This window comes from Heterocephalus glaber, unplaced genomic scaffold, assembly GCF_053883595.1.
Source record: "Heterocephalus glaber isolate CG9 unplaced genomic scaffold, H.glaber_assembly_v1.0 deba00000592, whole genome shotgun sequence".
Classification (NCBI taxonomy): Eukaryota; Metazoa; Chordata; class Mammalia; order Rodentia; family Bathyergidae; genus Heterocephalus; species Heterocephalus glaber.
This window is the reverse complement of record NW_028258150.1, coordinates 110,634-138,569: the sequence shown is the minus strand read 5'-3', so window position 1 is coordinate 138,569 and position 27,936 is coordinate 110,634. Positions and strand designations below refer to the sequence as shown.

The following is a 27,936-nucleotide window of genomic DNA, read 5'->3' as shown; positions in this document are numbered from 1 at the left end:
TTAATCTTTGAGAAGGCTTCTTCAGAGATGTCAACTCAGGAGAACAGGACCTGCCCAGAAACTCTGAATAGGACCACGGGTACATTCTGTCATAGTGTGCATTTTCCTCCATATGCCTTCTACAGTGGCGAGCACAGAGCAAACATTTAGTTAATATAAATAATAATCGTTTTATATCATCAATTATTAATATAAAAAATAATCATTTTTCTATTTCAGAAAGCCCAGTAAACCTTTCTTGGTGATTCTATTTCTCCTCAGATGATTTTTGGGTGAAGACCCGCGGTTATTCATTCTATCTCTGTCATAGATGATAGTCTATAGAGAAAAGTAGTAAAAAACCCAATCACCATTCATATATTTAATAAATCCTCCTTTTAAATATGTCATGTCTTGACATAGAAGTCAGCAGTGATGAACAGGGAAAGTGTTCCTGATGCCAAGTAATGTTCTCTCTAATGATCAAAATAAATTCTAGACATATGAGCTAATATTGACTCAGTAACTTTAGTTCACAGTATTTGTGTGGAATTGCACTACTATACGATCTATACGACACTAAAGACAACTCCTTTTCTGGGATATTCAGATAAATATTTTTGCACCCTCCCATACTAGATGGTCAGTCTTTCATACATCAAAGAGCGTTCAGTCTTGTATCAAATGACTGCAAAATGATATAGCACATTGATGTCTGGAGCAATTACTCTACTTAAATATGAATCCTGTCCATTTTACTTTTTCCTATACCAAGCACCTAGCGAATTAGTTTTTTATCCTGATTGTCAGCAATTATTTGTAACTGAACTGAAGTAATTCATGCCTAGGAACAAGCAATGTATTAAAAGCTGGTACTCTATTTGATTTTCAAGACTCTTAGAGTAAGCTAGAGAAAGGAGAAAAATAGAAAGTGAAAAGAGGGGTAGAGAATAGTGTGACACAGTGTTGTGTATAAGACTCCCTATGTACTGAGGATGCTGAAAAAGAGAATTCAGTGTGGAGATTCCAAAATGCTGTCTACTGGAGGGAGAAGTCCATCCTCACGCAGTATGAAAGGGAATAGTTTTGAGTGATTCTCTAAACATGACCACAGTTACTTCTCAGCACATTGAAAAGTAAAAGAATTGCATTAGAAGAGGTCAGAACGCTTTCCACTCCAGTTATTCACAACACTAGTAGAGTAGGGCTACAGCTTCTTAGTATGTAGATGTTTTCTATTTTCCATATTTTATCAGTAGATGGCAATTTGTAAACTTATTACTGTTAGTTCAAAAATGCCAGGCTGTAGTAAATGAGATGGAATGTTGACAGGGACCAAATAATGACTCTAAGTTTTCCATCCAGTGTCTACCTAAGCAGGACCCAAGAATCCTTGGAGAGAGGGAGGCACAGTCATTAGCACTGTGGCTGCTAGGCTGCAGTGCTGGTGTTGCAATCCCAGCTGAGTTCCCTACTGCCTCGGAGACACTAGCAGCTTAATAAATGTCCCTCTGCCTCCAGTTCCTCATCTTAGCATGGGGATGCCTGCAGCATCTACATCTTAAGATTATTTTTATTACATGTAAATTGTCCAGAGCACTGTAGAACATCGGAGAAAATCTAAAAACTTATTTATTATTACTGTTTTTCACTGTTTCACTAGCAGCATTAATCTCTGACAATTTAATCAGGAAAATAGACATATGCAGGACACAAAACATAGTGTACTTATAACTATCACCCTTTGGGGTGCATAGATTAAAATTGCGTGTCTTAGGAATTTCCTATTTTGTTTTATATGAGTACTAGCACTGCTTACCTGTGACGTATTGTGGCAGGAAGCAAGAGAATTCCACTCACATGGACGTGCTAGCAGAGGACGACATGTGCAGGAAGAATCTGAGGTGTGCTTGAGGCCAGCCATGAGGAACCTTCTTCAGTCTGTTCACAGCACTCCTCCCGCCTGATTCAGGAGATGAGCCACCGTGGAAGCTGTGGGCCAAATGACCGTGCCTGTTGAAGATAAAAAGGGTCTGTCCAGCGCTCTGATTTCACAACTTACTTTCTGAAATGTTCACTCTCGTGAATTATCAGCTTCCATTTCAACAGAACAAATCTGTTAGTCAGTTTCATTATCTATGTGTTAAAAATAAGGTACATATAGCATGCTCTGATCTATCATGTATGTCATGGAAAAAACTGGGAGATACTATATAACTCATCTCTCAAGTTGAACTTTTAAAATTCTTCTAGAAAAACATTATCATAGGTTCTTAAATGTTATTTTCCTTCAAAACATAACATCGTAGTAGCAAGAATGCTCTATATGGTACTTTATAATAACAGTTTTATAAAACTAAATGGCAGCAGACTATGTATAAGTCTGCACATGTTTGGTAGAATAATTTTAAGATTCACCCATAAAAGCCTACATAAACCATCAGAGCCAATAGACATTTATTCCATTATTTTCCAGTATATTTGATAAGATGTGTAATTTTATGTTTTCTAATAGAAATATATACCTGAAAGAAATTATATTTCTTTGTTAGCATACAATCAACATATAGTATCATAAGGTAAAAAATCCATTAGTTTGTTGTACATTCCATATGTATCACTTATCATTGACAATATGTAAAATAAAAACCTATCAAGTGTAAAACTAAAACAAATATAGTTTTCCTGCTCTAATGAATATTTGTGCTTTGCTGGCTTTGTCAGTCCAAGTCAGATACCTCTATGAGAGTGTAAGGCACTGGTGGATTTCCGTGCATCACACGCATTTTCAGCCAGTTTCCACTGTCAGTAGTTGTACGATCACATTTTGCATCAGTTCCTGTGTCTGGAAAATCCAGGTTTCTTTCACTGAGGATAACTGCCGATGTCTCAGGTAGCTCCATGTGATCATAAGACACATGAATATGGGGAGGGGAAATCAGTGCATCTAGAAATAGTCACAACTGGTTACAGTTTCCATACTTCCAAATAGTCTTCCCATTTCCTCAGTCTCTCAGAGAAATTTTAAATTGTATGAAGCAGATGCCTAAGATAAAAGACATTTAAATAACAACATTTAGTGTATGAAAGTCATTGAGTATTCTCACCTCTGGGAGATTTCCTTAATGGAAAAACAAACATTCTATGCTTGTATGACTATGTAAATTTGATCTAATCAGTGGAAATTAACCTAGCAACACCCATTATTTGGTAGAATAAAGAAAACTTTAAACAACACTAAAATTATTTTTACAGAATGTTCTCAAACATGATGAAGAAATTAAAAAAACCCTTACAAGGAAGTTTATGATATTGTTCATTCACTTACCTATTAAGTTCTGTACCTAACAGAGCAAAAACTGACATACAACTTCATGAGATTTATAGACACAGAAAGACATTTCAATATGTTAATATTTATAATAGGAAGGTAGTTTAAAATTTTCACCTGCTGGGAAAATGACTTTATAGGAAAAGAAAGCTGCTATGTGTTCAACTCTGTAAAATGTTGACCTAATTAGTGGAAAATTTCATGGCTAAATGTATTATTTGATGGTCACATAAATAAAAAAAATCACAACACAAAAATTGGCTCTGTGATTTCTATTTACTTTCAATCACTTATGGTAAAATAATAGCAAAGGACTTTGCTTTCAGAGTTTCCATTGACATTCATGTGCCTGATCGATAAGCCTTGTACCTCACAAGTAAAGGCTGGGATTCCTTTTTTTGAAACAATCATGATGGAGTTTTTTTTCTCACAAGTAGAAGCAGAACTCTTTGGTCATTATTCAAGTGGCATTTTCCTAAGGCCCCTTTCCTTCCCCATTAAAAACATGTCCATTTATCTCCCAAATTCATCCTAAGGAACCTAGCTATCCCACTGACTTCTAAAAAGAAGGATGATATAAGAAGAAAGCACTGCACCTCCAGGACCTGCTATTAGCTGAATAAATGCTCTAGCTGGGGCAGAATTTGAGTTTTTAGAAACCTCCTGGGTCATTCTAACAGAAGAGTAATTATTCCATTCACACAAGCAGATAAAGTTGATGATGTTTTTCCATCACCACTATCTTTAATAGATGCATTTGTTAGAATATTTGGAACAGATTCAAGTGAAGTCATCTGCCCAAACAGGTTTCTTCCTGTGATAATCCCTAGAGGATTAAGCCATGGGTTTTGCCAGGAAAGAGTAGCTGACTGCCAAGTGATATGAAAACCTCTGAGGTGAAAAGATTCCAACATGTAATGATTAATAAGAAATGGGTTGAAATATTTAGTGAAGGCAAAGAATATTCAAACCCGCATGAAATGGGCCCCCATTCCTCACCCACTCACACTCCAGCCAAGACATGGTGACTCTGAAATCCCCCAAGTCCATTTTCACTCTATTCTCTCAAAAATATGGAATAATTCTAAAGGTCATAAATGGAAACCTGAAAATCTGAGAGAAAGTTTTGATAGTTCCTTTATCCTGAGGAAAATTAGTGGTTTGCCAAGAGGAATATACTTCATAAACTAGCAGGCTTTCTCCTGAGCGCATAAAGGGGCTTACTCATGAACTAGGACTAATAATAATTACAATAATATTCAAAGGAACTCAAACACAGCTTCCTTCATCTAAATTTTATTGAATTAAAGTTAATTGTGTATTTTTCTTCTCTAGCATATACATATTTTAAAAAAAATAAATTTTCTTTGTACATTTTAGGTGTACAATATAATGACATTCATCATTTGAAATTTGCACCTTTACATAATCCATCTTGGTTCTTATTTTTTCCCCCTTCTCCTGCCCTCCTGGCAACCCCCCCCACCCCTCCCTATTTATAAAGACTTTGTGTCCATTGTTTCATTTTCTCATATTAAATCCATTCCCTTCTTTCCTTTCCCCTACCCCTCCCACTTCCCCTTCCCCTTTGCCCCTTTTTTCCTATTTCCTATTATCTATTATACCTTTTAGTCCTTATTTACACTTTCAGTTTCTCACTCCAGAGAAACTATTTGTTATTTACACAAGTGTGTCCTGTTTATTTCACTTAAGAGTATCGCCTCAATGTGCATCCATTTACCAATAAATGTCTTTAATTTCTCATTTTTTATGGTTGAGTATTACTCCATTTTATAAAGAAACCACATTTTCTTTATCCAGTCTCCAGTTGAGGGGCCTTTGGGCTGCTTCCAAGTTTTAGCTATTACAAATTGTGCTGCTATGAACATGGGCATACATATATCACTCTGGTATGATTCTTTTAATTCTTTGAGGAAGATCCCAAGCAGGGGAATAGCTGGGTCAAATGAGGCTTCCAGTCCTAGTTTTTTGAGCCATCTCCGTACAGATTTCCATAGTGGTTGCACCAGTCAACACTCCCACCAGCAGTGGAGCAGGGTTCCTCTTTCCCCACAGCCCAACCAGCATTTGTTATTCATTGATTTCATGATAGCAGCCATTCTTTCTGGAGTGAAGTGAAATCTCAGCATGGTTTTCATTTGAATCCCTTGTATGACCAGTTATGTTGAACATTTTTTCTTATGTTTATTTGCTATTTCTACTTCTTTGTCTGAGAAATGTCTGTTCATTTTAGATGTCCAGTTTTGGATTGGGTCTTTAAATTTGGGAGGTCTGATTTTTTAAAGTTCTTTATAGATTCTAGATAGTAGACCTTCATCTGAGGAACAGCAGGTGAAGATTTTTCCCCTCTTTGTGGGTTGTCTCTTCACACTGTTGGTGGTTTCTCTTGCTGTGCAGAAGCTTTTTAATAAGAAGAGATCCCACTTGTGGATTGTTTATGCTAGTTCACGGGCAACTGAGATTTTGTTCATAAAATCTTTTCCTACCCCAATGTCTTCAAGAATTCTACCTAACCTCTGTTCCAGGTTATTCAGCATTTCTATTTTAATATGTAGATCCTCAATCCATTTCAATTTTAGTTTAGTGCATGGTGAGAGACATAGGTCTGCTTTTAATCTTTGGCAAGTTAAAACCCAATTTTTACAGCATCATTTGTTAAAGAGGCTATCTTTCCTCCAGTGAGGGTGTTTAGCTCCCTTACCAAAGATGAGATGATTGAGTGTGTCTGGAGTTATTTCAGCATCTTCTAATCTGTTCCACTGGCCCTCAGGTCTGCTTCTTTGCCAGTACCATGCTGTTTTTATCACAGTAGATTTTAGTATAGTTTCAAGTCGGGGATTGTGATACCCCCTGCTATGTCTCTGTTACCTAGAATTGCTTTTGCTATTCTGGGTCTCTTCTTGTTCCAAATGAATTTTTGGATTGTTTTCTCAAGGTCCATGAAGTATGCTGCTGGCATTTCACTTGGGATTGCATTGAATCTATACAGCAGTTTTGAAAGTATGGCAATTTTCACTATATTGATCCTTCCTGCCCAGGGGCAGGGGATGTCTTTCCATTTTCTGATATCATCTTCAATCTCTCTTTTCAGAGTGCTATAGTTTTCAGAGAAGAGTTCTTTGATTTCTTTCGTTAGGTTGATTCCCTGGTACTTCAGTTTTTCGGATGCTATTGTGAAAGGAATTGTTTGCCCTATTCCTGTCTCAGTGAGTCTATTGTGCGTGTAGAGGAAAGCTATTGTTGTTTGTTGATCTTGTATCCAGCTACTCTACTGAATTTGGTTATTAAGTCTAGAATACTTTTGGTGGAGTTCTTGGGGTCTTCTATATAGAGCATCATGTCATCTGGAAATAATGACAATTTGACTTCTTCATTTCCTATCTTTATTCCTTTTATTTCTTTCTCTTGTCTAATTGCTGTGGCTAATGTTTCCAAAACTATATTGAACAAGAGTGGTGATAGTGGACATCCTTGTCTTGTTCCTGATTTGAGTGTGAAGGATTTCAGTTTTTGACCATTTAGTATGATATTGGCTGTTGGTTTTTCATAGATGGCTTTTATCAGTTTGAGATAGAGACCATCTCTTCCAAGTTTTTGTAGGTTTTTATCATAAATGCATGTTGGATTTTGTCAAATGATTTTTCTGCATCTATTTATATAGTCACATGGTTTTTGTCCTTGGCTCTATGGATGTAGTGTATTACATTGATTGATTTGTGTATGTTAAACATTCCCTGCAGTCCTGGGTTGAATCCCACTTGGTGAGGGTATATGGTCTTCTTGATGATCTTCTGCATTCTATTTGCAATTATCTTATTAAGGATTTTTGCATCTATGTTCTTTAGTGAGATTGGCCTATAGTTCTCTTTTTCAGTTGTGCCTTTCTGTGCTTTGGGGATCAAGGTGATGCTTGCTTCCAGGAATGAATTTGGGAGTATTGCTTCCCTTTCAATTTCATTGAAGAGTTTTAACAGTAGTGACAGTAGTTGCTCTCTAAATGTCTCTTAGAATTCAGCAGTGAAGCCATCAGGACCTGGGCTTTTCTTAGGTGATAAGTTTTTAATTACGTTTTCAACTTCATTGGTTGATATTGGGTTGTTTAGAATTTTTAGGTCTTCTTCATTCAACTTTGGTAATTCATATGTATTTAGGAATCTGTCCACTTCTTCTGTGTTTTCTACCTTATTAGCACATAGGTTCTTGAAGTAGGTATTGATGATCCTCTGGCTTTCTGCTGGGTCCATTGTAATTTCACCCTTTTCATTCCTAATTGCATGGATTTGGGCCTTTTCTTTCCTTTTTCTGATACGTATGGTTATGGGTTTGGAAATTTTATTTGTTCTTTTGAAGAACCAACTCTTGGCTTCATTAATTTTTTTGTATCATTCTCTTAGTCTCCATTTAATTGATTTCTTCTCTGATCTTCATAATTTCCTCCCTTGTATAAGCTTTGGGTTTGTCCTGCTCTTATTTTTCTAGAGTCTTGTGGTTCAGCATCAGGTTGTTTAATTGGGCTCACTCTGTTTTTCTAATATGTTTATTTACTGCTGTGAATTTCTCTTGTAAGACTGCTTTCATTGTCTCCCAAATATTCTGATATGTTTTATTGTCATTGCCATTTAATTGAATGAACTGTCTGATTTCTTTAGTTTGCTGTGACCCGTTGTTATTCAGAAGCGTTTTGTTCAATTTCCATATGTTTATGTAATTTTTGCAGTTTCTTTTGCTATTGATCTCCAATTTCATTGCACTATGGTCTGATAATGCACAGGGGATGACTTCAATTCCTTTGCACTTACTTAAACATGTTCTATGAGTGGCTATGTAGTCTATTTTGGAGAACGACCTGTGTGCACCTGAAAAGAATGTGTATTCTGATTTTGTGGGGCGGAACACTCTCTTAAGTTCATTAGTTCAAGAGTTTGATTGAGTTCTAGTATTTCATTACTTGTTTTTTCTCTAATTGATCTATCTATTTGTGACAGTGGGATATTCAAGTCCCCCACTACTATTGTATTAATGCATATATGACTTTTCATGTCCATTAGCATTTGTTTTATATAGTTGGGCACACTAATGATTGGTGATAGATATTTATGATTGTCATCTCTTCCTCTTGGATTGTTCCCTTTTCAAGGATGCAGTGTCCTCTTTGTCTCTCTTAATCAGTGTTGGGTTGAAATCCACTTGATCTGCAAAGAGGATAGCTACTCCTCCTTTTTTTCAGGTCCCCAATGCATGGAGTATTTTTTCCACCCTTTAACTTTCAATCTATGAGTTTCTTTTTGAATTAAGTGTGTTTCTTGTATGCAGCATATTGTTGGATTTTGCTTCTTTACTCATTCTGCCAGTCTGTTTCTTTGGATTGGTGAATTGAGACCATTAACTTTGATCGTTATAACTGATATGTATTGACAAATCATTGCCATGATTTTTTCTTTTTGTTGAATTCTCCCCCTTTACATATAATTTCTTGTCGTGCCCGATTGATTCATCCTTCTGTGTTTCCTGGTGTTGTAATCCTCATTTTCTGTTCCTAGGACATTATGTAAAGTTTTTGGAGTGTTGATTTGGTGTTCATGAAATTTCTCAGGTGTTCTTTTTCATGGAAGTATCTAATTTCCCCATCAATTTTGAAAGATAATTTTGCAGGATACAACAGTCTAGGTTGGAAGTTATTTTCTTTTAGGACTTGAAATGCTTCAATCTCCTTGATTTGAGGGTTTGTGTTGAGAAAGCTGCCATGATTCTGATGGGCTTTTCTTTGTAGGTGATTTGTTTCTTTTCTCTAACTGCCTGTAGGATTTTGTTCTTCTGTTGGGTTTCTGGCATCTTGACTATTGTATGTCTATGTATAGATTTTTTTTGATCATGGCTAGTTGGACTTCTATATGTCTCACTTTTCTGTATGTCCAATTCTCCACCTCTGTTTGGGAAGTTTTCTACTATTACTTCTGTGAACAGTTTTTTAATGTCAATTGTACTTTCTCCTGTGTTTTTGTGGACTCCTATCAGTCTTATTTTATTCTTTTTTGCATCATCTAGAATCTGCTGGATTGATTTCTCATGATCCCTTACTATTTTGAAGAGTTCTCTGTTTTCATGGTCCTTAACTGCAATCCTGTCTTCTATATCTGATATTCTATCTTCAGATTCCCTTAATTTGCTCTGCATGCTTTCAATGGAGATTTTAATCTCTGGAATATCTGTTTGAATCTGTTTCATGGATTCCATTACTTTCTTATGTTGAGCAATCATGGTTTCCATTTGTTTTTTTATTTTGGGCACTCATGAGTTTCAGCATGTTTCTCAGCTTATCTTTTTAAAAATCTGTTTCAGTTCTAGAGCCTCTAATCTTGTTTTTCACTCTGCTTACCATACCTTTAATTGTCTGGGAATTTATTTCTGTTTTGAATTTTTGTAGAGCCTCATTTGTCTGTTTTGTTACTTCCTGTGCTATCAGTTCAGGGTGTCCAGGTGGTTGCTTATCAGACTTTTCCACCTCATTTCCCTCAGAAATTGCCTTTTGTAAGATGGAAGCCTGAGTTTGTCCCTTACTTAAATGTCTTCTCATTTTTGTTATTGGTACTGACTTTGGTTTAATTTCTGGGTTGATAGCTTGAAGTTGCTTATTGTAAATATCTTTGTTGATGTATTTAGCACATTTATGGAATAATTGCTTCCCAGAAGTGTCTTCCAGATACAGCTGGTCTTTAGGTTTTCAGTCTCTAATGGCTCTGAGGCTGTCTCATTTTCTTTATACCAGCAAGGACAACTGATTAGATCGATCACAGCAACTTAGCCCGAGTGATACACTCAGCAACACCATAGCTTCAAGTACATCATAGAAAATGACAATTTGTGATAGTTATTAATCTATCACCTTTAACTGTGTGATTTAAATCAAAATCAAGGACAGACCTAACATATATTTTTAGTAAATGAACTCTTCAATGTAGCAACTTTACCCTTTGGGATGGGGAGTTAGAAGGAGTTGGGAAGGGAGCAATAGGAAAGTAGAAGGAGAAGATTAGCAGTGAGGCCAGAGGGCACAGGCAAGAGAAGGAAAGCAAAGAAAGTAAAGATAAAGAAGGAACATGAACTAGGGACAAAACAGGTACACAAAGGGAGATGAAGAACAATGTAGGACAGCAAGGGAGTGAGGCAGAGAGAGAGAAAGAAAAGAGAAAAGAAAGAAAAAAGAGAAAAATAAAAATTTGAGAAGAGTAGACAAAGAAGAAGTAATTAAAAATAAGACAAAAAATAGTGATAATTTTGAAAATAACAAATCAATGACAAGAATGAAGGGCCTCCTTCAGGGTATGTCTCTACTGTCACAATAGACAACATGTGCAGCAGTGTGCAGATATAAGCCAATGAGTCTCAGCAAGCCAGTTGCACACCTGTGAGATTCAGGCAGATTTCTGGCTGCAATTCTCAAGTTGAGCTCCCTGTCCTTCTGTAGGGTTGAACTCTGCAAGGTTATACTGCAGGTTCCAGCTGCTCTTCCCCTTATGATAGTCCATGTTCTGATGGGAGATGATGATCCCTCCAAATTATCAAGTACAGTTGTCCGGTGTGCCTTTATTACAGAGATTCTCTTCACTTTTCCAGTCTGCTTCAGTTTTCATCAAGGAGCCTGAGAGAGACCCTCTCTCTGTTGTTCACATCTGCAGCTCAGGACAATGACCTTTATGCCCCCCTGTGGCTCTGTAGTGTGGAAGCAGGTGCTTGTAGAGCCAAGAGGCCAGAGGCAGGGGGTGGAGGGAGTATGTTGGTAGCTGGTGGGTGTGCCGAAGGGTCCTTATTGTCTCACTGGTTACAGGTGGGCATGGTGAGCCTGACGGAGTGGTGCTCCAGCCGACCAGGACTGCTCAGCCTGTGCTGCTATGCTGCTGGTGGCTGGTTGGCATGCCAAGGTGTCCTGGCTGTTGGTTTTTCATAGATAGCTTTTATCAGATTGAGATAAAAACCATCTATTCCAATTTTCTGTAGGGATTTTATAATGAATGGGTGTTGGATTTTGACGAATGCTTTTTCTGCATCTATTGAGGTGATCATATGGTTTTTGTCCTTGAGTCTGTTAATATACTGTATTACATTTATTGATTTACATATGTCGAACCATCCTTGCATTCTTGAGATGAATCTCACTTGTTCAGGATGCATGATCTTCTTGATGATCCACTATATTCTGTTTGCCAGTATCTTGTTGAGGATTTTTGCATCTATGGTCATTACAGAGATTGGCTTGTAGTTCTCTGTTTTTGTTGGTCTATCTCTGTTTCGAGAATCAAAGTAATGCTTGCTTCCAGGAATTAATTTGGGAGTGTTGCTTCCCTTTCAGTTTCATTAAAGAGACTGAGAAGTAGTGGCATTAGCTCCTCCCTAAATTTCTTGTAGAATTCAGCAGTGAAACCATCAGGAGCTGGGCTTTTCTTTATTGGAAAATTTGTAATTATGTTTTCAATTACACTGATTACAATTGGGGTGCTTAGAATTTTTATATGTTCTTCATTCAACTTTGGTAATTGATATGTATCTAGGAATCTTTCCATTTCTTCTGTGTTTTCCATTTTATTAGAATACAGGTTCTCAAAGTAGGTCATGATGATCCTTTGGATTTCTGCTGTATGTATTGTGATTTCACCCCTTTCTTTCCTAAAATCCATGGATTTGAGCCTTTTCTTTTTTTGGATAATGTTGGCTGTTTGTTGATTTTATTTATTCTTTCGAAAACTCAATCCTTCAACTCAATGATTTTTCTTATCATTTTCTAAGTCTCCATTGCATTGATTCCTCCTCTGATTTTTATTTTTTCCTCCCTTGTAGGAGCTTTAGGTTTGTTTTGCTTTCATATTCTAGGAGCTTGAGATTCTGCATTAGAAGATTTATTAGAACAGTGCTTATTTCTTCCCTCTTTCTCCCTTACCTTGGCTTTGATGCACCTGTCCTGAGATGGTCTGAATATGTTTAGTTACATATTGGATCTTCTGTGTCATGAAGGCCTTGGATACAGGGTCATATACCTAACTCCCTGAATCAGCAGAAGAACTGAAACAGGTGGTTTCTTTGATTTATTTTCCCTATGAGTCATTGAGAAATACACGTTTAACTCTGAAGCATATCTGGCAACATCTATATCAGTTAATATTTTCAAAGTATTTTCTCATTGGAAGAGATACAGAGGATACCTTAGCACACACAAATTCTCCATTTTGGGTAACAATTTAACCCTGAGAAGTTTGATTATATTAGGTGGTTCTTCCAAACCAAAGATACATCTGTCCACCTAGGGCTGAGGATTTAGCTCAGTGGTTTTGCCACCTGTCACTCAAGCCCAAGGTCCCAAGTTCAATCCCCAGTACAAAAAAACCAAAGCCAAAAACAAATAAAGACACATCTGTACATCTTTTACTACTTACCAATTAGAGAGGCACAATGATTAGATGTGCACTTTCTCTTTGAAGTAATACACATTTCATTTTTGGTTGCTGGATTTAATACACTTATTAGGTGGGTTACAACATGCCAAATTCTACTGGAGCACATCACCTGGTATAGATCTTTATCTGGTTCAGCCAGGTATGTTTGTGACCCTGTACCTTGGAACTTGGGACACACAAGATCCAATAAGTATCTAAACCGAATGGTAGAAGCTTATTGGAGCCAATGGCAAGACAAATTAAGGAAGTACCCTTGGAGGACCATATGAACTCTTCATATTTAAAAAAAAACGCTTTCATTCTTGTAGAAGCAATTATTAAATTAATGTGGGATAGAAATTAATTATAGAAGGAAAAGCATTATGGTCCACCAGAGAAAGATTCAAGCCTTGATCAAAATCTTCCACTGCAACAGAAGTGAGAAACTTAAATAGGACACACATGTGTAAATATGGAATAGTTTCTCTAGAGTGAGAAACTGAAAGTATAAAAAAGGATCAAAATGTATAACAGGTAATGTGCAATAGGAAGAAAATGTGCAAAGGGGTAGGGGAATTGGGATGGGTAGGGGAAAGGAAAGAAGGGAATGGAAGTAATATGATAAGATAAAAAATAGAAAAAAGTGTTTATAAATAGGGAGGGGTGAAAGGGTTCAAAGGAGGGCTCAGGAATAGGAAAACATAATAATTAAGATACATTATGTAAAGGTACAAATCTCCAATGATGAATGTCATTACATTGTATTCCTAAAATGTACCAATAAAAATAATTTTAAAGAAAGAGTTTTTCTCCGTGGGTGGGGGGGAAACAAAAATAAACACAAAACAAAATATAAAAGAAGTGAAAAACTACAGTGACCTCTCTTTTCAAGAATTAGAGAAACTACAATGGATTTTCCAGTTCCACCTTACTTCCTCTGAGCCTTAGAATTCCTTGGGTAGAGACCCTCATACAGTGAGGAAGGGCATCTTTGATAGTCTGCGGTTGGTGAGGGAAGTTGGACTGCTTCCCCTTTCAGGCTGGATTAGATATTATTTGCTTTCCTTAATGTGTCACAATGTGCAACTCCTAGCTTACATTTTGAAATTTTTAATTTTACATTAGAGGCTTTCACATCACTTAGCAGTCAGCTACTCTTTCTTGGAAAGACCCAAGTGTTGGTCCTTGAGTGATTGTTCACAGGAAGAAACCTGTTCAGGAGAGATCACTTCACTTGAATCTGTTCCAAATATTCTGAGGAACTAATCTTTTAAAAGTAGTGGTGATGCAAGACAGTCAGAGTGGATCTGCACATGTAAACAGAAGAATTATTTTCCTTTTGGAATGACACAAGAGGTTTCTTTCAGGTGAAATTCAGTCCAAGTTGGAGTGTGTCTTCTGTCATCCTGGAAGTTGGTGGAAGATCTCTATTTTCTGGGATGAAATTGGAAAGGATAGGCACATATTTTTAATTAGGAAGGAAGAGGCCTTAAAAGATGCAAGTTAAATGGCTGAAAGACTGCAGAATTCTGCTTCTATTTGTGAGAAACTTCTATGATTCACTTTTTGAAGAAATTAAACCCCAGTATTTACTCACTAAGTACATGGCTTATTGATTAGGCAATCGTATTTTTGAAAAATCCTGAAAGCACAATCTTTTATGGTTACTCCACTATGATTAACTGAAAAGAGAAAAACATGGAAGTAATTTTTTCTTATTTGTGACATTATGTATTGAATTTGGCCAAGAAAGTTTCCACTTACTAGTTCAATTTTTTACCTAGTTGTGCAAACATAGCATCTTTATTTTTCTATGAAGACACTTTGCCAGCAGCCAGAATATACAACCCATATTTTTAATGTATTCACATTTTCAGTATTGGCTTGGCTTCTTTTACGCTTCTGAATGGGAAGTCTGTTGTGAAATATGTTTTCTGTAGCCACTTGATACTGTTTCTGGATCTCCTAGTCAGCTATGCATTATCTCCAGTTTAGTAAAGGCCCACAGGAACAAGAGGTGTTTGCAGTCACTCTAAGTAATACAAACATTGATTTTCAGGACCAAGGACAAGACCCAAGACAAAAGTGTATGAAAAACTGGAAACTGAAAAAAAGGGAAACTGAAGGAATACTTCTGTGATAGAGTGAAATACAGCTAATATATTAAAAGTGACATAGGAGGTAAGTGAATTATGAGAATTAAGTTGCAAAAGCACAGAAATTAATCAGAATATACCAAATATACACAAAATATATTTTATTGTAGTTTTGAAGTCTGGTAGGTGTTTATTTTCCATTTTGCTGCATTACAATGAAACATGTTGCACTGGATTTATTACCCTGGCTTATGGGATATTGCATTTTTTGTGATAAGTTCACACAGAAGTATAACTATTTTTAAATATATTTTAAGCAGAAGTTTTAATGTTGTATAACCTGAGTATTAATAGTGTAAGGGAACAGGCGTATATTTTTTGTGGTAAGCTTGATATGGGCTTCTATATATTAATTTCAAAATCATCCCAGGAAACATGCTAGTGCACATATTTAGAGAAATATATCTACGATCAAGGAAGTGTCTCCTCTGTGATCACTTGTTATTGTAAAGTACAAAATAGAGTACTTTTTTAATTGTAAGGTTGTATCAAATGTTCTGAAAATTTTAGTTTTTGAAAGAGTTAATGGTTGATGTTGATAGTATAGTCATACTATTCTTCAATTTTGTAGTATCAAATCTTTGATAACATAAACTATAGCATATGAAGTGGAGTTTAATTGCTCTACTTTTTTCTATTATGCAAACAATTATTCTGGCCAGCTGAAGATTTTCTCAATGAAACCCTGAATTGCTCATGAAAATAAAGACACTAAGCACTGCAGAAAGGGGTGAAAAAAAGAGGACAGGACATAGACTACTTTGTATCCTTATGATCTTCAGCACCTCTGCCCTTTTCTCTACAAAGGTTCAAGAAAGGCAGATTTCTTGAATGTCAGGCAAACAGTACTGTAAATGAGACAGGTGGAAGTGTCATTACAGGTGGCTTCAAAGGCAGCTTGGACTTTTTCAGCAAGGCTTCCTCTTACTACCACAACCACGTGCGTTGGATCCTCCTGCTTCCTCCTATTCAAAATACAATTGTATATACATAAATATTGCTAGTACTTATATAATAAAATATGTAATCCGAAGACATAGAATTTTAACTTATTCCCCCAAAAGGGTTCATGAGTTACATCTGTACCATTCTTCATCTCCTGTCCTATGTCAATAATTCTTATTCACCTGAGAGATTCTGGTGACCTGCTCTGATACAATACTCACAGTGGGCCATTCAAATATGTTAAAATTAGGTATCAGTTACTTGAATTTTACTTGGTACTACACAGTAGTCTAGAAACTGAATGTATAATAATAACTCCAGGAGCAGAAGCTCTGAGTATCTTCATGCTAAAAATGATGAAATAGAAACACAGGAACATTTATTACATTGCTAAGTGTCACCTTGATAGAAACAGAATTAATCTAGGACTGGAACCCAAGTGCTGCCTCTCCAGGATGCACGCTACTCTTGACTGTGATATGCTCTCTCCCAGTGGATGTCTTAGATTCTGTCTAGGTTCATACTGAATGAGAAATCTAGAGGTATTATTTGATTACTGTAGTTGTAATACCCAATTTGCCACTGTTTAGCTTTTTTCAGGACCCTGTGATGGGCTGGAAAACTTTTATTTGCTTATGTAAATGTGAAAAAAGAAGAAAATGTCAAGACATGAAAAGACTTGAACACTGTACTGATACTGTTGTACATAGCTTAATTGGACAGATTCTGAGATTGTCTAGTCCAGTCCCTTTGGTTTTCAATGTGAAGACTGCAGCATTTAATTGCATTTAAAAAATGACTCAAATCTATGCCATCTCTGAGTATGAACTTATCCCTTCAGTCGGGAATATTTTCAGAGTCTATGTAGTGATGTTCTATTTCAGAGCACTCTCAATACTTAAGCATTACATAAAAACCTCTCACCTACTGTTCTCTACATCTCTGTTTAGGTTTTCTTTTCATTCTCCTTCACTACCTACTTCACCAAGGAGTTCTGAAAATAAAGCAGTACTAGGTGCTAGTGCAGTAACCAGTGACAGTCATGGGTCAGTTCAGGTTAGTTAAAAAATTTACTAAAATCAAGAGGGTGTATATAAACTTGTTAGGAATTTGGTACAAGCAAGAATGAAATGAAAAGAATCAGAGCTCTCAAAAAAGCAGAAACCCAGAGTCATACAAGTTTTTGCTACAAGGAGCAGTGTGCTGAGTAGTTTTGTAATTTATTGTACAGTCCCAGTTTAGGCTGTTAATATTGAATAAGGGATTTTTTTTTTTTTGGTACCTGGGATCTAACTTGGGTTCTTGCCCTTGCACAGCAGGTGGCGAAACCACTGAACTAAATCCCCGGCCCAAATAAGGGATTTTAAAAGACTCACAGTCCTTTTGGATTTGCATGACAGAAGGCTCATACTGCAGTATCATGTTATTGACCTCGGCCTTCTGGGATAGATTTCACTTTTGGTGTGACACAGATTGTCTTATAACATTATTCCCTACAAATATATCAATGTGAAAGACTGAATCTGTGTTAGTGAATATATTTAGTGTTCATTTCCATGGGTAGAGAGTAGGTTTCTTGAAAGCAAAAGTCTTTCTCCTCTCTGTCCTTTCTGATATCTGTGTCATGCAGTAACATATTTGAAAGAAGGAGTGTAATGTATGAATGACCATGATGCCCGAATCTTTCTCCTCTATAGATATCCACTGAAAATTAACCTCTGATTTGTGGGCCCAACAAAATCATTCAGGGTCAATTAGAATTATCAACAGGGCTAGCGGGCTATTTGGAAGAGGATCAGAGTTGATGCTTACTCAATGTGAACTGTGTGTTCACCATGGTGGAAGATATGATGATGAAGACACACTAGTGACACACTGTGCCATTTTCCTGTTCACACTTTCTTTGCAGGTTCTGTTCTCCGGAGCTTGCATCTCTGAAGCAGCCTTCTAGAAGACTGAATGGGGCCCAGTAACAATGTCACAGAATTTGTCCTCCTGGGCCTCACTCAGGATCCCAGTGCACAAAAAGCATTATTTGTCATATTTTTACTCCTTTACACTGTGACAATGCTGGGCAACCTGCTCATCATGGTGACTGTCCTTGCCAGCCCTTCCTTGGGCTCCCCAATGTACTTCTTCCTTGCAAATCTGTCAGTCATAGATGCTGTTTATTCCACTGTCTTCTCACTCAAGTTGCTGATGAACCTGCTCAGTGATAAGAAGACCATTTCTTTCCCAGCCTGCATGGGCCAGATCTTTACAGAGCACTTATTTGCTGGTGCTGAGATCTTCCTTCTGGTGGCAATGGCCTATGACCGCTATGTGGCCATCTGTAAGCCTCTGCATTATTTGGCCATCATGAACCGACAGGTTTGCATCATTTTTTTAGTAGTGTCCTGGGCTGGAGGTTTTACACACTCTGTGATTCAACTTGTGTTTGTGTATAATCTCCCCTTCTGTGGCCCCAATGCCATTGATCACTTTTTCTGTGACATGTACCCATTACTAGACCTTGCATGCACTGACATGGAACTTATTGGCCTCTCTGTGGCGGCCAATGGTGGAGCCATCTGTACGGTGGTCTTCATCCTCCTCCTTATCTCCTATGGAATCATCCTAAACTCCCTTAAAACTCACAGTCAGGCAGGGAGGCGCAGGGCCCTTTCTACCTGCACCTCTCACATCACTGTGGTTGTCCTCTTTTTCATTCCCTGTATTGTCATGTATGTTAGACCTGTCTCCAACTTTCCCTTTGATAAATTCATAGCCATTTTTTATACCCTGGTTACTCCTATGTTAAATCCTTTAATATACACTTTGAGAAATTCAGAGATCCAAAAGTCTATGGAAAAACTCTGGTGTAAGAATTTAACTATGGAAAGAAGCTGTTACTAATTCTGATGGAAGAAACATGCACTAAATCATAAGGAAGAATAATGCTGTCACCTCACCAGATGTTTAGGGCTGCATCTCTTTATTTATACAAAACCATTAAAGAAGAAGTACCAGTTATCCTTTGTGCTGTAACTATTGTAGTAGAGTTTGTGGAAGATGTGGAAAAAGCACCACTTTTTGTTCTTTTATGTGTGAAGATAATTAGAAACCTAAGCACAGTATACCTTCTAATTTGCTTTTTTCTGTTTAGATTAAAATAGGACTTTTAAAAAAGTGGATACTTTCTTTTTAAAGAAGAAAGAAGGTACTTTTGGAAATTTTCTATGACCCACATTCATGAGAAAGAAGATGTCTAACGCTCAGATAATTTCTGGAACTAAAGAAGTTTTGAACTTGTCATGTTCATTTTTTCATCACTATAGCACATTTGTTAGCTGCACTATGACCTTTGTTTTAGGATTACTTCTATTCCTCAGGTTCAAAATCTATGCGTTTTCAGTTCAGAGTTTTTGGATAGAAGGTGCTATTATGTTCAGCTAAAAGTATCATCAGTGAACATTTTTTTTTTTAAACAATGAGATCCAGTTGATGAGGAAACCAGATTGAAGTTCTTTATTACAATTTGATGTTTTGTTTCAGAAAGCCATAAGGAGCCAAGTTGGAATTGTAGTGTTTTGACAAGTACCCACTGTCATGGAACCATCACATTCAAAAGTTTTCAATGTTTATCACCCTAAAATATTTTCTTGCTACATACTGCTTTTGTAGTCAATTTGTCTCACTCCATTATGTCCTGGAAAATACTCATACATATCTGTCCTAGTTTTGCTTTTCCCAAAATGTTGTATTAATAAATATGAGCCACACAGTATTTAGCCCTTTGAATTTGGCTTCTTATAATGTGTTTGAAGTCTTTGAGCATTCCTATAGATATTACCAGATTTAATTTTACTGCTGAATAGTGTTCCATTTTACAGACATCTCATAGCTTGTTTGACCCCTTTAAAACCTTTTCCAATTTGGATATTTTGGTTCTTTTCAGATATTTGAAATTATGAACGAAAATGTTCTAACATGATAATACATAATGTATGTTAATGGATAAGCTTTCACTTAATCATAAGTTTTTGCTACATGGATAAATATATAGGAATAGTAGACATAGTTTCTATCGTAAACGCATATTTGACTCACTGTAGGAAATGGCCAAACTGTTTAACTTTGTTTTCCACCAGCAAAAATGATATTTTCAGGTTGTCTCTTTGTCAGAACTTGGTGTTGAAGAGTTATTTAAATTTTAGTCATCTGAATTGGTGTGTAATGATATCTTTTTATGGCCTTAATTTTCATGTTTAAATGACTAATAATATTGAGCATCTTTCCGTGTGTTTAATTTTCTTTTGTATATCTTGTTTAAATGTTTTTTTGCTCATTATTTATTGAGTTCATACTACTGAAAGTTGAGTTTATTATACATCCTGGAAACAAATTCTCTACCAGCTTTATGATTTGCATATATTTCCCCCCATCAGTGATTTGTTTTCTCATTCTCTTAAAAGTATCTGATCAATAAAATGTTTCAGTTCTTATGTAGTACAAGTAATAACTTCATTTTTTTGTCAGTCATTTTTGCCATGTTTAGGAAATTTTTGTGCAACCCAAAGTCACAAAAATCTTCCCTGATGTTCTCCTTTATCCCTTTAGTTTTTGGTTATTAAACCATAGGTCTGCAAGTCATTTTTGTGTTAACTTTTGTTTGTGGTGTAAGGTAACAATCAATGTTTACTTTTTGCAGTGGACATCTAATTACCTCAGCACTGTTTCCAAAAAGGTTTGTATTTCTGTATCTCTCTGCAAGCTCTAAAACAATCAGTGTGTGGATCTATTTTTGGACTATCTATTCATATGTTTACATATACATTTTCTCCAACAGTGCATGTTATGCTATGTATAAAAAGGCAGTAGCATGAGTTCTTCAACTTTGGACTTTTTAAACATTATTTTAGTTATTCTAGTTCTTCTGTATTTTGATACAAATTCTTGGACCAGCTCCTCAGCTTGTGCCAATAAAACAATGGGTTGTTTTCTAGATTATATTTGAATATGTAGATAAATCAGAGGAGATAAGACATGTTAATGATAATGAGTCTTCCTATTCACAGCTGTGGTGGGATACTTTGTGTTTTGATTTCCTTTGATTTCTTTCATCAGTGTTTTGTAGTATCAAGGAACTATATCAATTGTCCTACAGGTTCTTAACTTTCAGAACTAGTCAATATAAACATTGATTCAAATGCAAATTCAGCCTGGTTTGCTCCTAATGTAAGTCCTGCTTATCATCTAGTTTTCAAGGGGCGATTGCTGGAATGTGTATCAGAACAGAAACAGAAAAGAGAAAACAGATGTGAGATTTCTCTACATATCCCCATAGATATGTACTCATGGAACGTTCTCCAAAATAGACAGCACATGGGTTCATAACACACTTTTCTATATATGTCTTGGGACTTAAATCATATAGAAGACATACCTGACAGTGAGGAAGTGGATTATAAATTGATAACAAAAATATACATAAAAATTTCTCCAAACATTTACTAATAAACCCATAAGAATTTGAAACATAATAATCTGTCAATCTTTACAGAAATATATTCTACAGGAAGGAAAAACCACCAAGAAATGTTGTTAGAGGTAGTCTGATTTTATTAGTACCAATAGTATTATTAGCTGTATTTTTCCAGTTCTATTAATGAATCATATATACTTAAAGCATAGTCTTGTTGTTTTGATATGTGTACATACTATGGAATTATCATTACAATTGAATTAATACATCTATCACCTCAGTTAATCAATATTTTCTCTCACTTATTATTGTGGTTAGAAGATTTAAGGTCTACCATTTTTGCCAATGTTAGTATGCAATATAATGTTTTAGAAAATTCCAGGTATACAATATCATCTTAAGTGTAGCTACTATGCTGTATAAAATGCATTAATCATTTTTCTTGCATATCCAATCTTACAGGGTTTGATTGGCACAATTCTGCTCTCCTTTCCTGTGAGACTATTTTATATCCTATGTATAAGGGAGATAAGGCATTATGAGGCATACCTACAGTAATATATCCTTCAGGTTCACTTATATCATCATAAATAACAGTATAACATGCTTATTTAAGGGTAAATAATATTCCATATATGTACTTTATAAATAATATATACAATGAAATATTTTAGCATATAAGCAGATTATGATTATTGTAATTAATATGACAGCATCTCTGAGTGGTACCTGGGATCATACACTTAAGTTTTTCCATGACTCTGGGGAAGATGGCCGTGCTTGTGTTCCACACTTTATACGAAGTTTGAGAAACAGCAAAAGTTTGCTGAATGCTTCTCTTCATGAACTGCATTGTTCACAAGCAGAAGCACTATGAACAGAGGTACTGTATTATATACTACCTACCAACTTATCATATATTATAATATACAATAAAATTGAATGATAGTTATACATAACATTACATATGTGTTACTCTGGCTATCCATTCATTTAGCAATAGACACTGCTATATTCATATGTTGGATTTTGTGACTATCACTGCTATGAACATGGACATGCAGATCTGTAAAGATCCTTTTCTGTGTTTTTTTCATGAATATCCTGAAGTAGGATTCCCAGATGGCATGGTAGTTCTACTTTTGTTTTTTGAGGAACATTTATACCATGTTCTATAGTCACTGTATTATCCTTTTACTTTCAGTCTATGAATTTCTTTTTGAGTTAAGTGTGTTTCTTGTATACAGCATATTGTTGAACTTTGCTTCTTAATCCATTCTGTCTCTTTTGATTAGTGAATTGAGGCCATTAACATTGATGGTTATAATTGATAGATATTGATTCATCCTTGTAATGATGTTTTACTTTGGTGGGCTCTTTTATTTATTTTTTCCCCTTTCCCTTTAGTTTCTTACCTTGCCTGGTGGCTTCCCTCTGTTGGGCCTCATGGAGTTGTGAACTTCATTGTTTTTTTCTGGGATATTGTTTAGAATTGCTTGGAGTGCTAGTTTGGTGTTCATGAAATTTCTCAGGTGTTCATTATCATGGAAGTATCTAATTTCCCCATCAATTTTGAAAGATAATTCTTCAGGATACATCAGTGTAGCTTGGAAGTTATTTTCTTTTAGGGCTTGAAATACTTCACTCCAGGCTCTCCTTGAGTTGAGGGTTTGTGTTGAGAAGTCTGCTGTGATTCTGATGGGCTTTCCTTTGTAGGTGATTTGTTTCTTTTCTCTAACTGCCTGTAGGATTTTGTTCTTCTGTTGGGTTTATGGCATCTTGACTATTATATGCCTAGATGTGGATTTTTTTTGATTATGGCTAGTTGGAGTTCTATATACCTCACTTATCTGTATGTCTGAATCTCTACCTCTGTTGGGGAAGTTTTCCACTATCACTTCTGTGAACAGTTTTTTTAATGTCAATTGTACTTTCTCCTGTTTTTTCATGGACTCCTATCAGCCTTATGTTATTCTTCTTTGCATCATCTAGCAGCTGCTGGATTGATTTCTCATGGTCCCTTACTATTTTTAAGAAATCTCTGTTTTTGTGGTTCTTAACTGCGATCTTGTCTTCTATATCTGATATTCTATCTTCAGATTCCCTTAATCTGCTATGCATACTTTCAGTGGAGTTTTTAATCTCCTGAATATCTGTTTGAATGTTTTTCATGGATTCCATTTCTTTCTTATGTTGAGCAATCATGGTTTTCATTTCTTTCTTATGCTGGGTATTCATGGCTTCCAGCATGTTTCTGAGCTCATCTATATTTTTTAATCTGTTTCTGTTCTAGAGCCTCTAATCATGTCTTTTACTCTGCTCACCATCTCTGTAGATATCTGGGAGATTATTTATGCTTTGAATTTTTCTAGAGCCTCATTCATCTGTTTTGTTACTTCCTGTGCTATCAGTTCAGGGTGTCCAGGTGGTTGATTATCAGACTTTTCCACCTTGTTTCCCCGTGGTTTACCATTGGTGGGGTGGAAATCTGAGTTTGTGCCTTCCTGAAATGTCTTCTCCTTTTTGTTTTTGGTACTGTCCTTGGTACTGTCCTTGGTTAGCTCCTGGGTTGATACTTCGAAATTGTTCACAGTAAGTATATTTGTTGCTTGTAATTAGAACCCTTATGGAATGATTGCTTCTCAGTGGTGTCTTCCAGATATAGCTGGTCTTTAGGTTTCGAGTCTCTAATGACTCTGAGGCTATCTCATTTTAATTATACCAGGAAGGACCACTGACTAGATCAATAACAATACCTTACCCCGAGTGATACAATCAGCAACACCATAGCATCAAGTACATCTTAGAGAATGACATTTTGTGGTAGTTATTGATCTATCACCTTTAACTGTGTGAATTAAATCAAAATTGAGGAAACCCCAGCATATGCTTTTTTCCCTCATTAAGTTTGTTAGTGCATTTTAGGTATAAAATACAGTTACATACATCATTGGGATCTTGGACCATTACATGAGTATCTTGGTTCTTATTTCTTCTCCTTCCCCTGCCCTCCATTCACCCCCTCCACCCTTCCCTATTTGCAAAGACTTTGTTTCCATTTTTTGTTTTCTCATATTTTTTTCTTTTCCTTTCCCCTATCCCTACCACTTCCCCTGCTCCTTTAGACCTTTTCTTCCTATTACACAATATCAATTATACATTTTTAAAATTACAATATCAAGATCGAGGAGACATTACCACAGACTTTACAGAATTTAAAAGAATATAGAAAGCATATTACAAAAATTTGTTTTGAAATAAATTTGACAACTTCTAAGAAGTACCTTGGAAGATAAATTAATGAAACTAACCCTGGAGGAAATATAAAATTTGAATAACACCCATTAAAGAAAGTATATTCCTAGTTTGAAAACCTACCTATATGACAACAGGCTCATATGTTTTAACTGATAAATTATATCAAACATTTAAAACAAAAAAAAGAAACATTTAAAGCAGAGAGAAAAAGGAACTCTTTCCCTCTCATTTTAGGAAATCAACATTGTGTTAATCCTAAATCTGGATAAAGATAATAAAAGAAAAAAGTATGAACATAGATAGAAATTTGTTTAACAAAACAAACTATTAGAAGTCAGATCTGGCAGTATGTAGAAAGTGGTTTTATTAGAAGGATGGCAGTGTTTGTTCAGGATTAGAAGATCTACCCCAAGAAATTATGATTTTATCAGAGGAAAGGAAAAGCCATATGATCCTGTCACTAGTTGGAGAAAGAGTATCAGACTAAATTCTACAGCTGTTCATGGTAAAAGCTATTAGGAGACTAGAAGTAGAAGAGAAGCTTCTCAACAGATTAAAGACTTATACTCCATACTTCCAGCAAAAACGTGTTATATGAATGGAGAAGATACAATGCTTTTCCCCTAAGGTGGGGAACAAGGGAAAATATGCCTACTCTTCATCTGTCCATTAAATTTTGAAACATAGGGCTAAACAAAAATAGTCTGGCAGTAAAATGACACAATTAGAATAGGATTGGCAAGGTAGAAGCAAAATCTTTATATGTAGATGAAATGATCATCTACAGAGAAAACACTAAGAAATCTCTAGGAGTCCCTAGAACTTGTATTTGAATTTAGCAGTATTAGAAAACACAAGGTATATTAAAAAATTCAGGTCTATGTATACTTCCTATAAATAAAGAATCAGATATTGAAATTTAAAAGTTATGTAGGAGTACAAAGGACCTAGAAAAGTAAAAAGAAAAAAAAGAACAGTATTAGAAAACATTTGCTACCAAATTATAAGACTTCTTCTTAAGCTACAGTAATCAAGGCAGTGTTGGTGTAAGGAACAACCTATAGATCATTGGAATAAAACAAAGGATCTAGAAATAGAACCACATATATATCATCCACAGAGTTTTGAAAGATTATTTAACATTAAAATTTTATAGACTATAAGCTCAATTCAAGAGCTAAGGAAAAGAGTGTTTTCAGCAAGTGGCTCTAGAACACCTGGTAACCATATATAAAAAGTTAACTTCAACCCTTAATTTCCATACATTAAAAATAACTTGAAAGGATATATGAACTAAAATATGAAAGACTAAAACTATAAAACTTTATGAAGAAAGTATAAGGGAAAATGTTTATGAATTTAGGGTAGGTAAGAACTTCCTAGGATAGAGAAAAAGTGATGAATAAAAGAAAAAAATTGATAAATGAGATTCCATCAAAATTTAGAACTTTAAATGACATCATTAAAATGAAAAGTAGTCCTTAAACAGGCCATATTTACAATGCATATAACCTATGACCAAAATATATAAAGAACTCTTACAGCTCATTAATAGAAAAACCAATTAAAATTAGACACAAGAAGATGATAAATAGCCAGTACAGCACAAGGAAATGTGTGCAACCCTAGAATCAGAAAAATACTAATCAGTAAAATAACACGATAGAATTATACACTCATTAGGGAGGTGAAGTTAAAAGTTTTAAAAGCCTTGCCATGACTTTTTCTGTTTGTTGGATTCTCCCCCTTTGTGTTTAATTTGTCCCACCCAACACATGCATTCTGCTGGGCTTCCTGGTATTGTGATCCTCATTGTCTTTTCCTAGGGTATTGTCTAAAATTTTTGGTGTGCTGGTTTGGTATTTATGAATTTCCTAAGGTTCTCTTTATCATGAAAGTATTTATTTGTCCCTCAATTTTGAAAGAGAGTTTTGCAGGGTACATCAATCTGGGTTGGAGGCTGTTTTCCTTTAGGACATGAAATACATCATTTCAAGCACTTCTTGCCTTGAGGGTTTGCACTGAGAAGTCTTTTGTGATTCTGATGGACTTTCCTTTGTATGTGATTTGTTTCTTTTCTCTTATAACTGCTTGTAGAACTTTGTTCTTCTGTTGGATTTCTGGAATCCTAACTATTATATAGCTATGTGTAGATTATTTTTATTAAGGCTGTTTAGAGTACTATATGCCTCACTTATCTGTATGTCAAGTTCTTTTCCCCTGCTTGACATTTTTCTGACATTACTTCTGTGAACAGCTTTTTTATGTCATCTGCACTCTCTCCTGTTTCTTCAATGACTCCAATCAGTCTTATGTTATTCTTCTTTGCATTGTCTAGCAGCTGCTGGATTGATTTCTCATGGTCCCTTATAATTTTGAAGCAATTTTTCTTTTCCGGGTCACTAGTTGCAATCTTATCTTCTGTATCTGAAATTCTGTCCTCACATTGGTTCATTCTGCTGCATAGACTTTCAATAGAGTTTTTAATCTCCTGGAAATCTGTTTGCATCTGTTTAAGGATTCCATTTGTTTCCTATGTTGGGATTCCATAATGCTTCTTAGGTCCTCTTTTATTTTTAATCTTTGCCTGGTCTAGATTTGTTAATCACCTCTTGCACTATGGGCATAATATTTGATGTTATCTGAGAAATTATTTCTGATTTCATTTTTTCAAAATCCTCTTTTCTTGCCAATTCAGGGAGTCCAGGTAGTTGAGTATTAGATTGTGCCATCTCATTTCCCTTTGGGGTTGACGTAGGTAATCTGGAGTCTGTATTTGAGATTTTTTTACATGTCTTCTCATTTCCACGGGGTGGGTGGTGTGATGCAGGCCCCTGTGCAGCTCACCTCCTCTGCCCTAGGAGTGCTGGAATGGCGGTAGGGGAATCCTAATTCTGGGTGCTGGGATTGGCTCCCCAACATATGTTTATACTGTAAAAATCTCTTCAATATAACAACTTTACCCTTCAGGATGGGGAGTTAGAAGGAGTTGGGGAGGGACATATTGATAGGTAGAAGGATAGGGGAAAATTAGCAGTGAGGCCAGAGGACACATGTGAGAGAAGGAAAAATAGAATAATAGAAAAATGAAGCAGAAATCTGAATGAGGACCAGAACAGGAACAAAATGGAAGATGAACAATGTGGGACAGCAAGAGAGTGAGTGTAAGAGAGGGAGAGAAAGGAAAGAGAAAAGAAAAAAGAAAGAAAAGGAGAGAAAAAAATTTGCTAACAGTAGGAAAAAAATTTTAAGATAAGAGGAGAAAAAACAAATCAATAATACTAATACTGGAAATAAAAAATAAAAATGAAATTGAAGGGCCTCCTTCAGAGTAGGTCTCTGCTATCACAATAGACA

At 35.8% G+C, this 27,936-nt stretch overlaps 1 protein-coding gene across 1 annotated transcript; it reads left to right on the top strand.

Annotated features, from left to right (window-relative positions):
• The first annotated feature begins 17,816 nt into the window (after nt 1-17,816).
• On the top strand, nt 17,817-18,752 carry LOC101722899 (olfactory receptor 4A5). The gene has a single exon (XM_004852599.2). The coding sequence runs from the start codon at nt 17,817-17,819 to the stop codon at nt 18,750-18,752; it is 936 nt and encodes a 311-aa protein (XP_004852656.2).
• The last annotated feature ends 9,184 nt before the right edge of the window (nt 18,753-27,936 follow it).

Excerpts from the sequence above, each read along its gene's own strand:
- LOC101722899 (XM_004852599.2), top strand. The coding sequence starts at position 17,817 with ATGGGGCCCAGTAACAATGTCACAGAATTTGTCCTCCTGGGCCTCACT.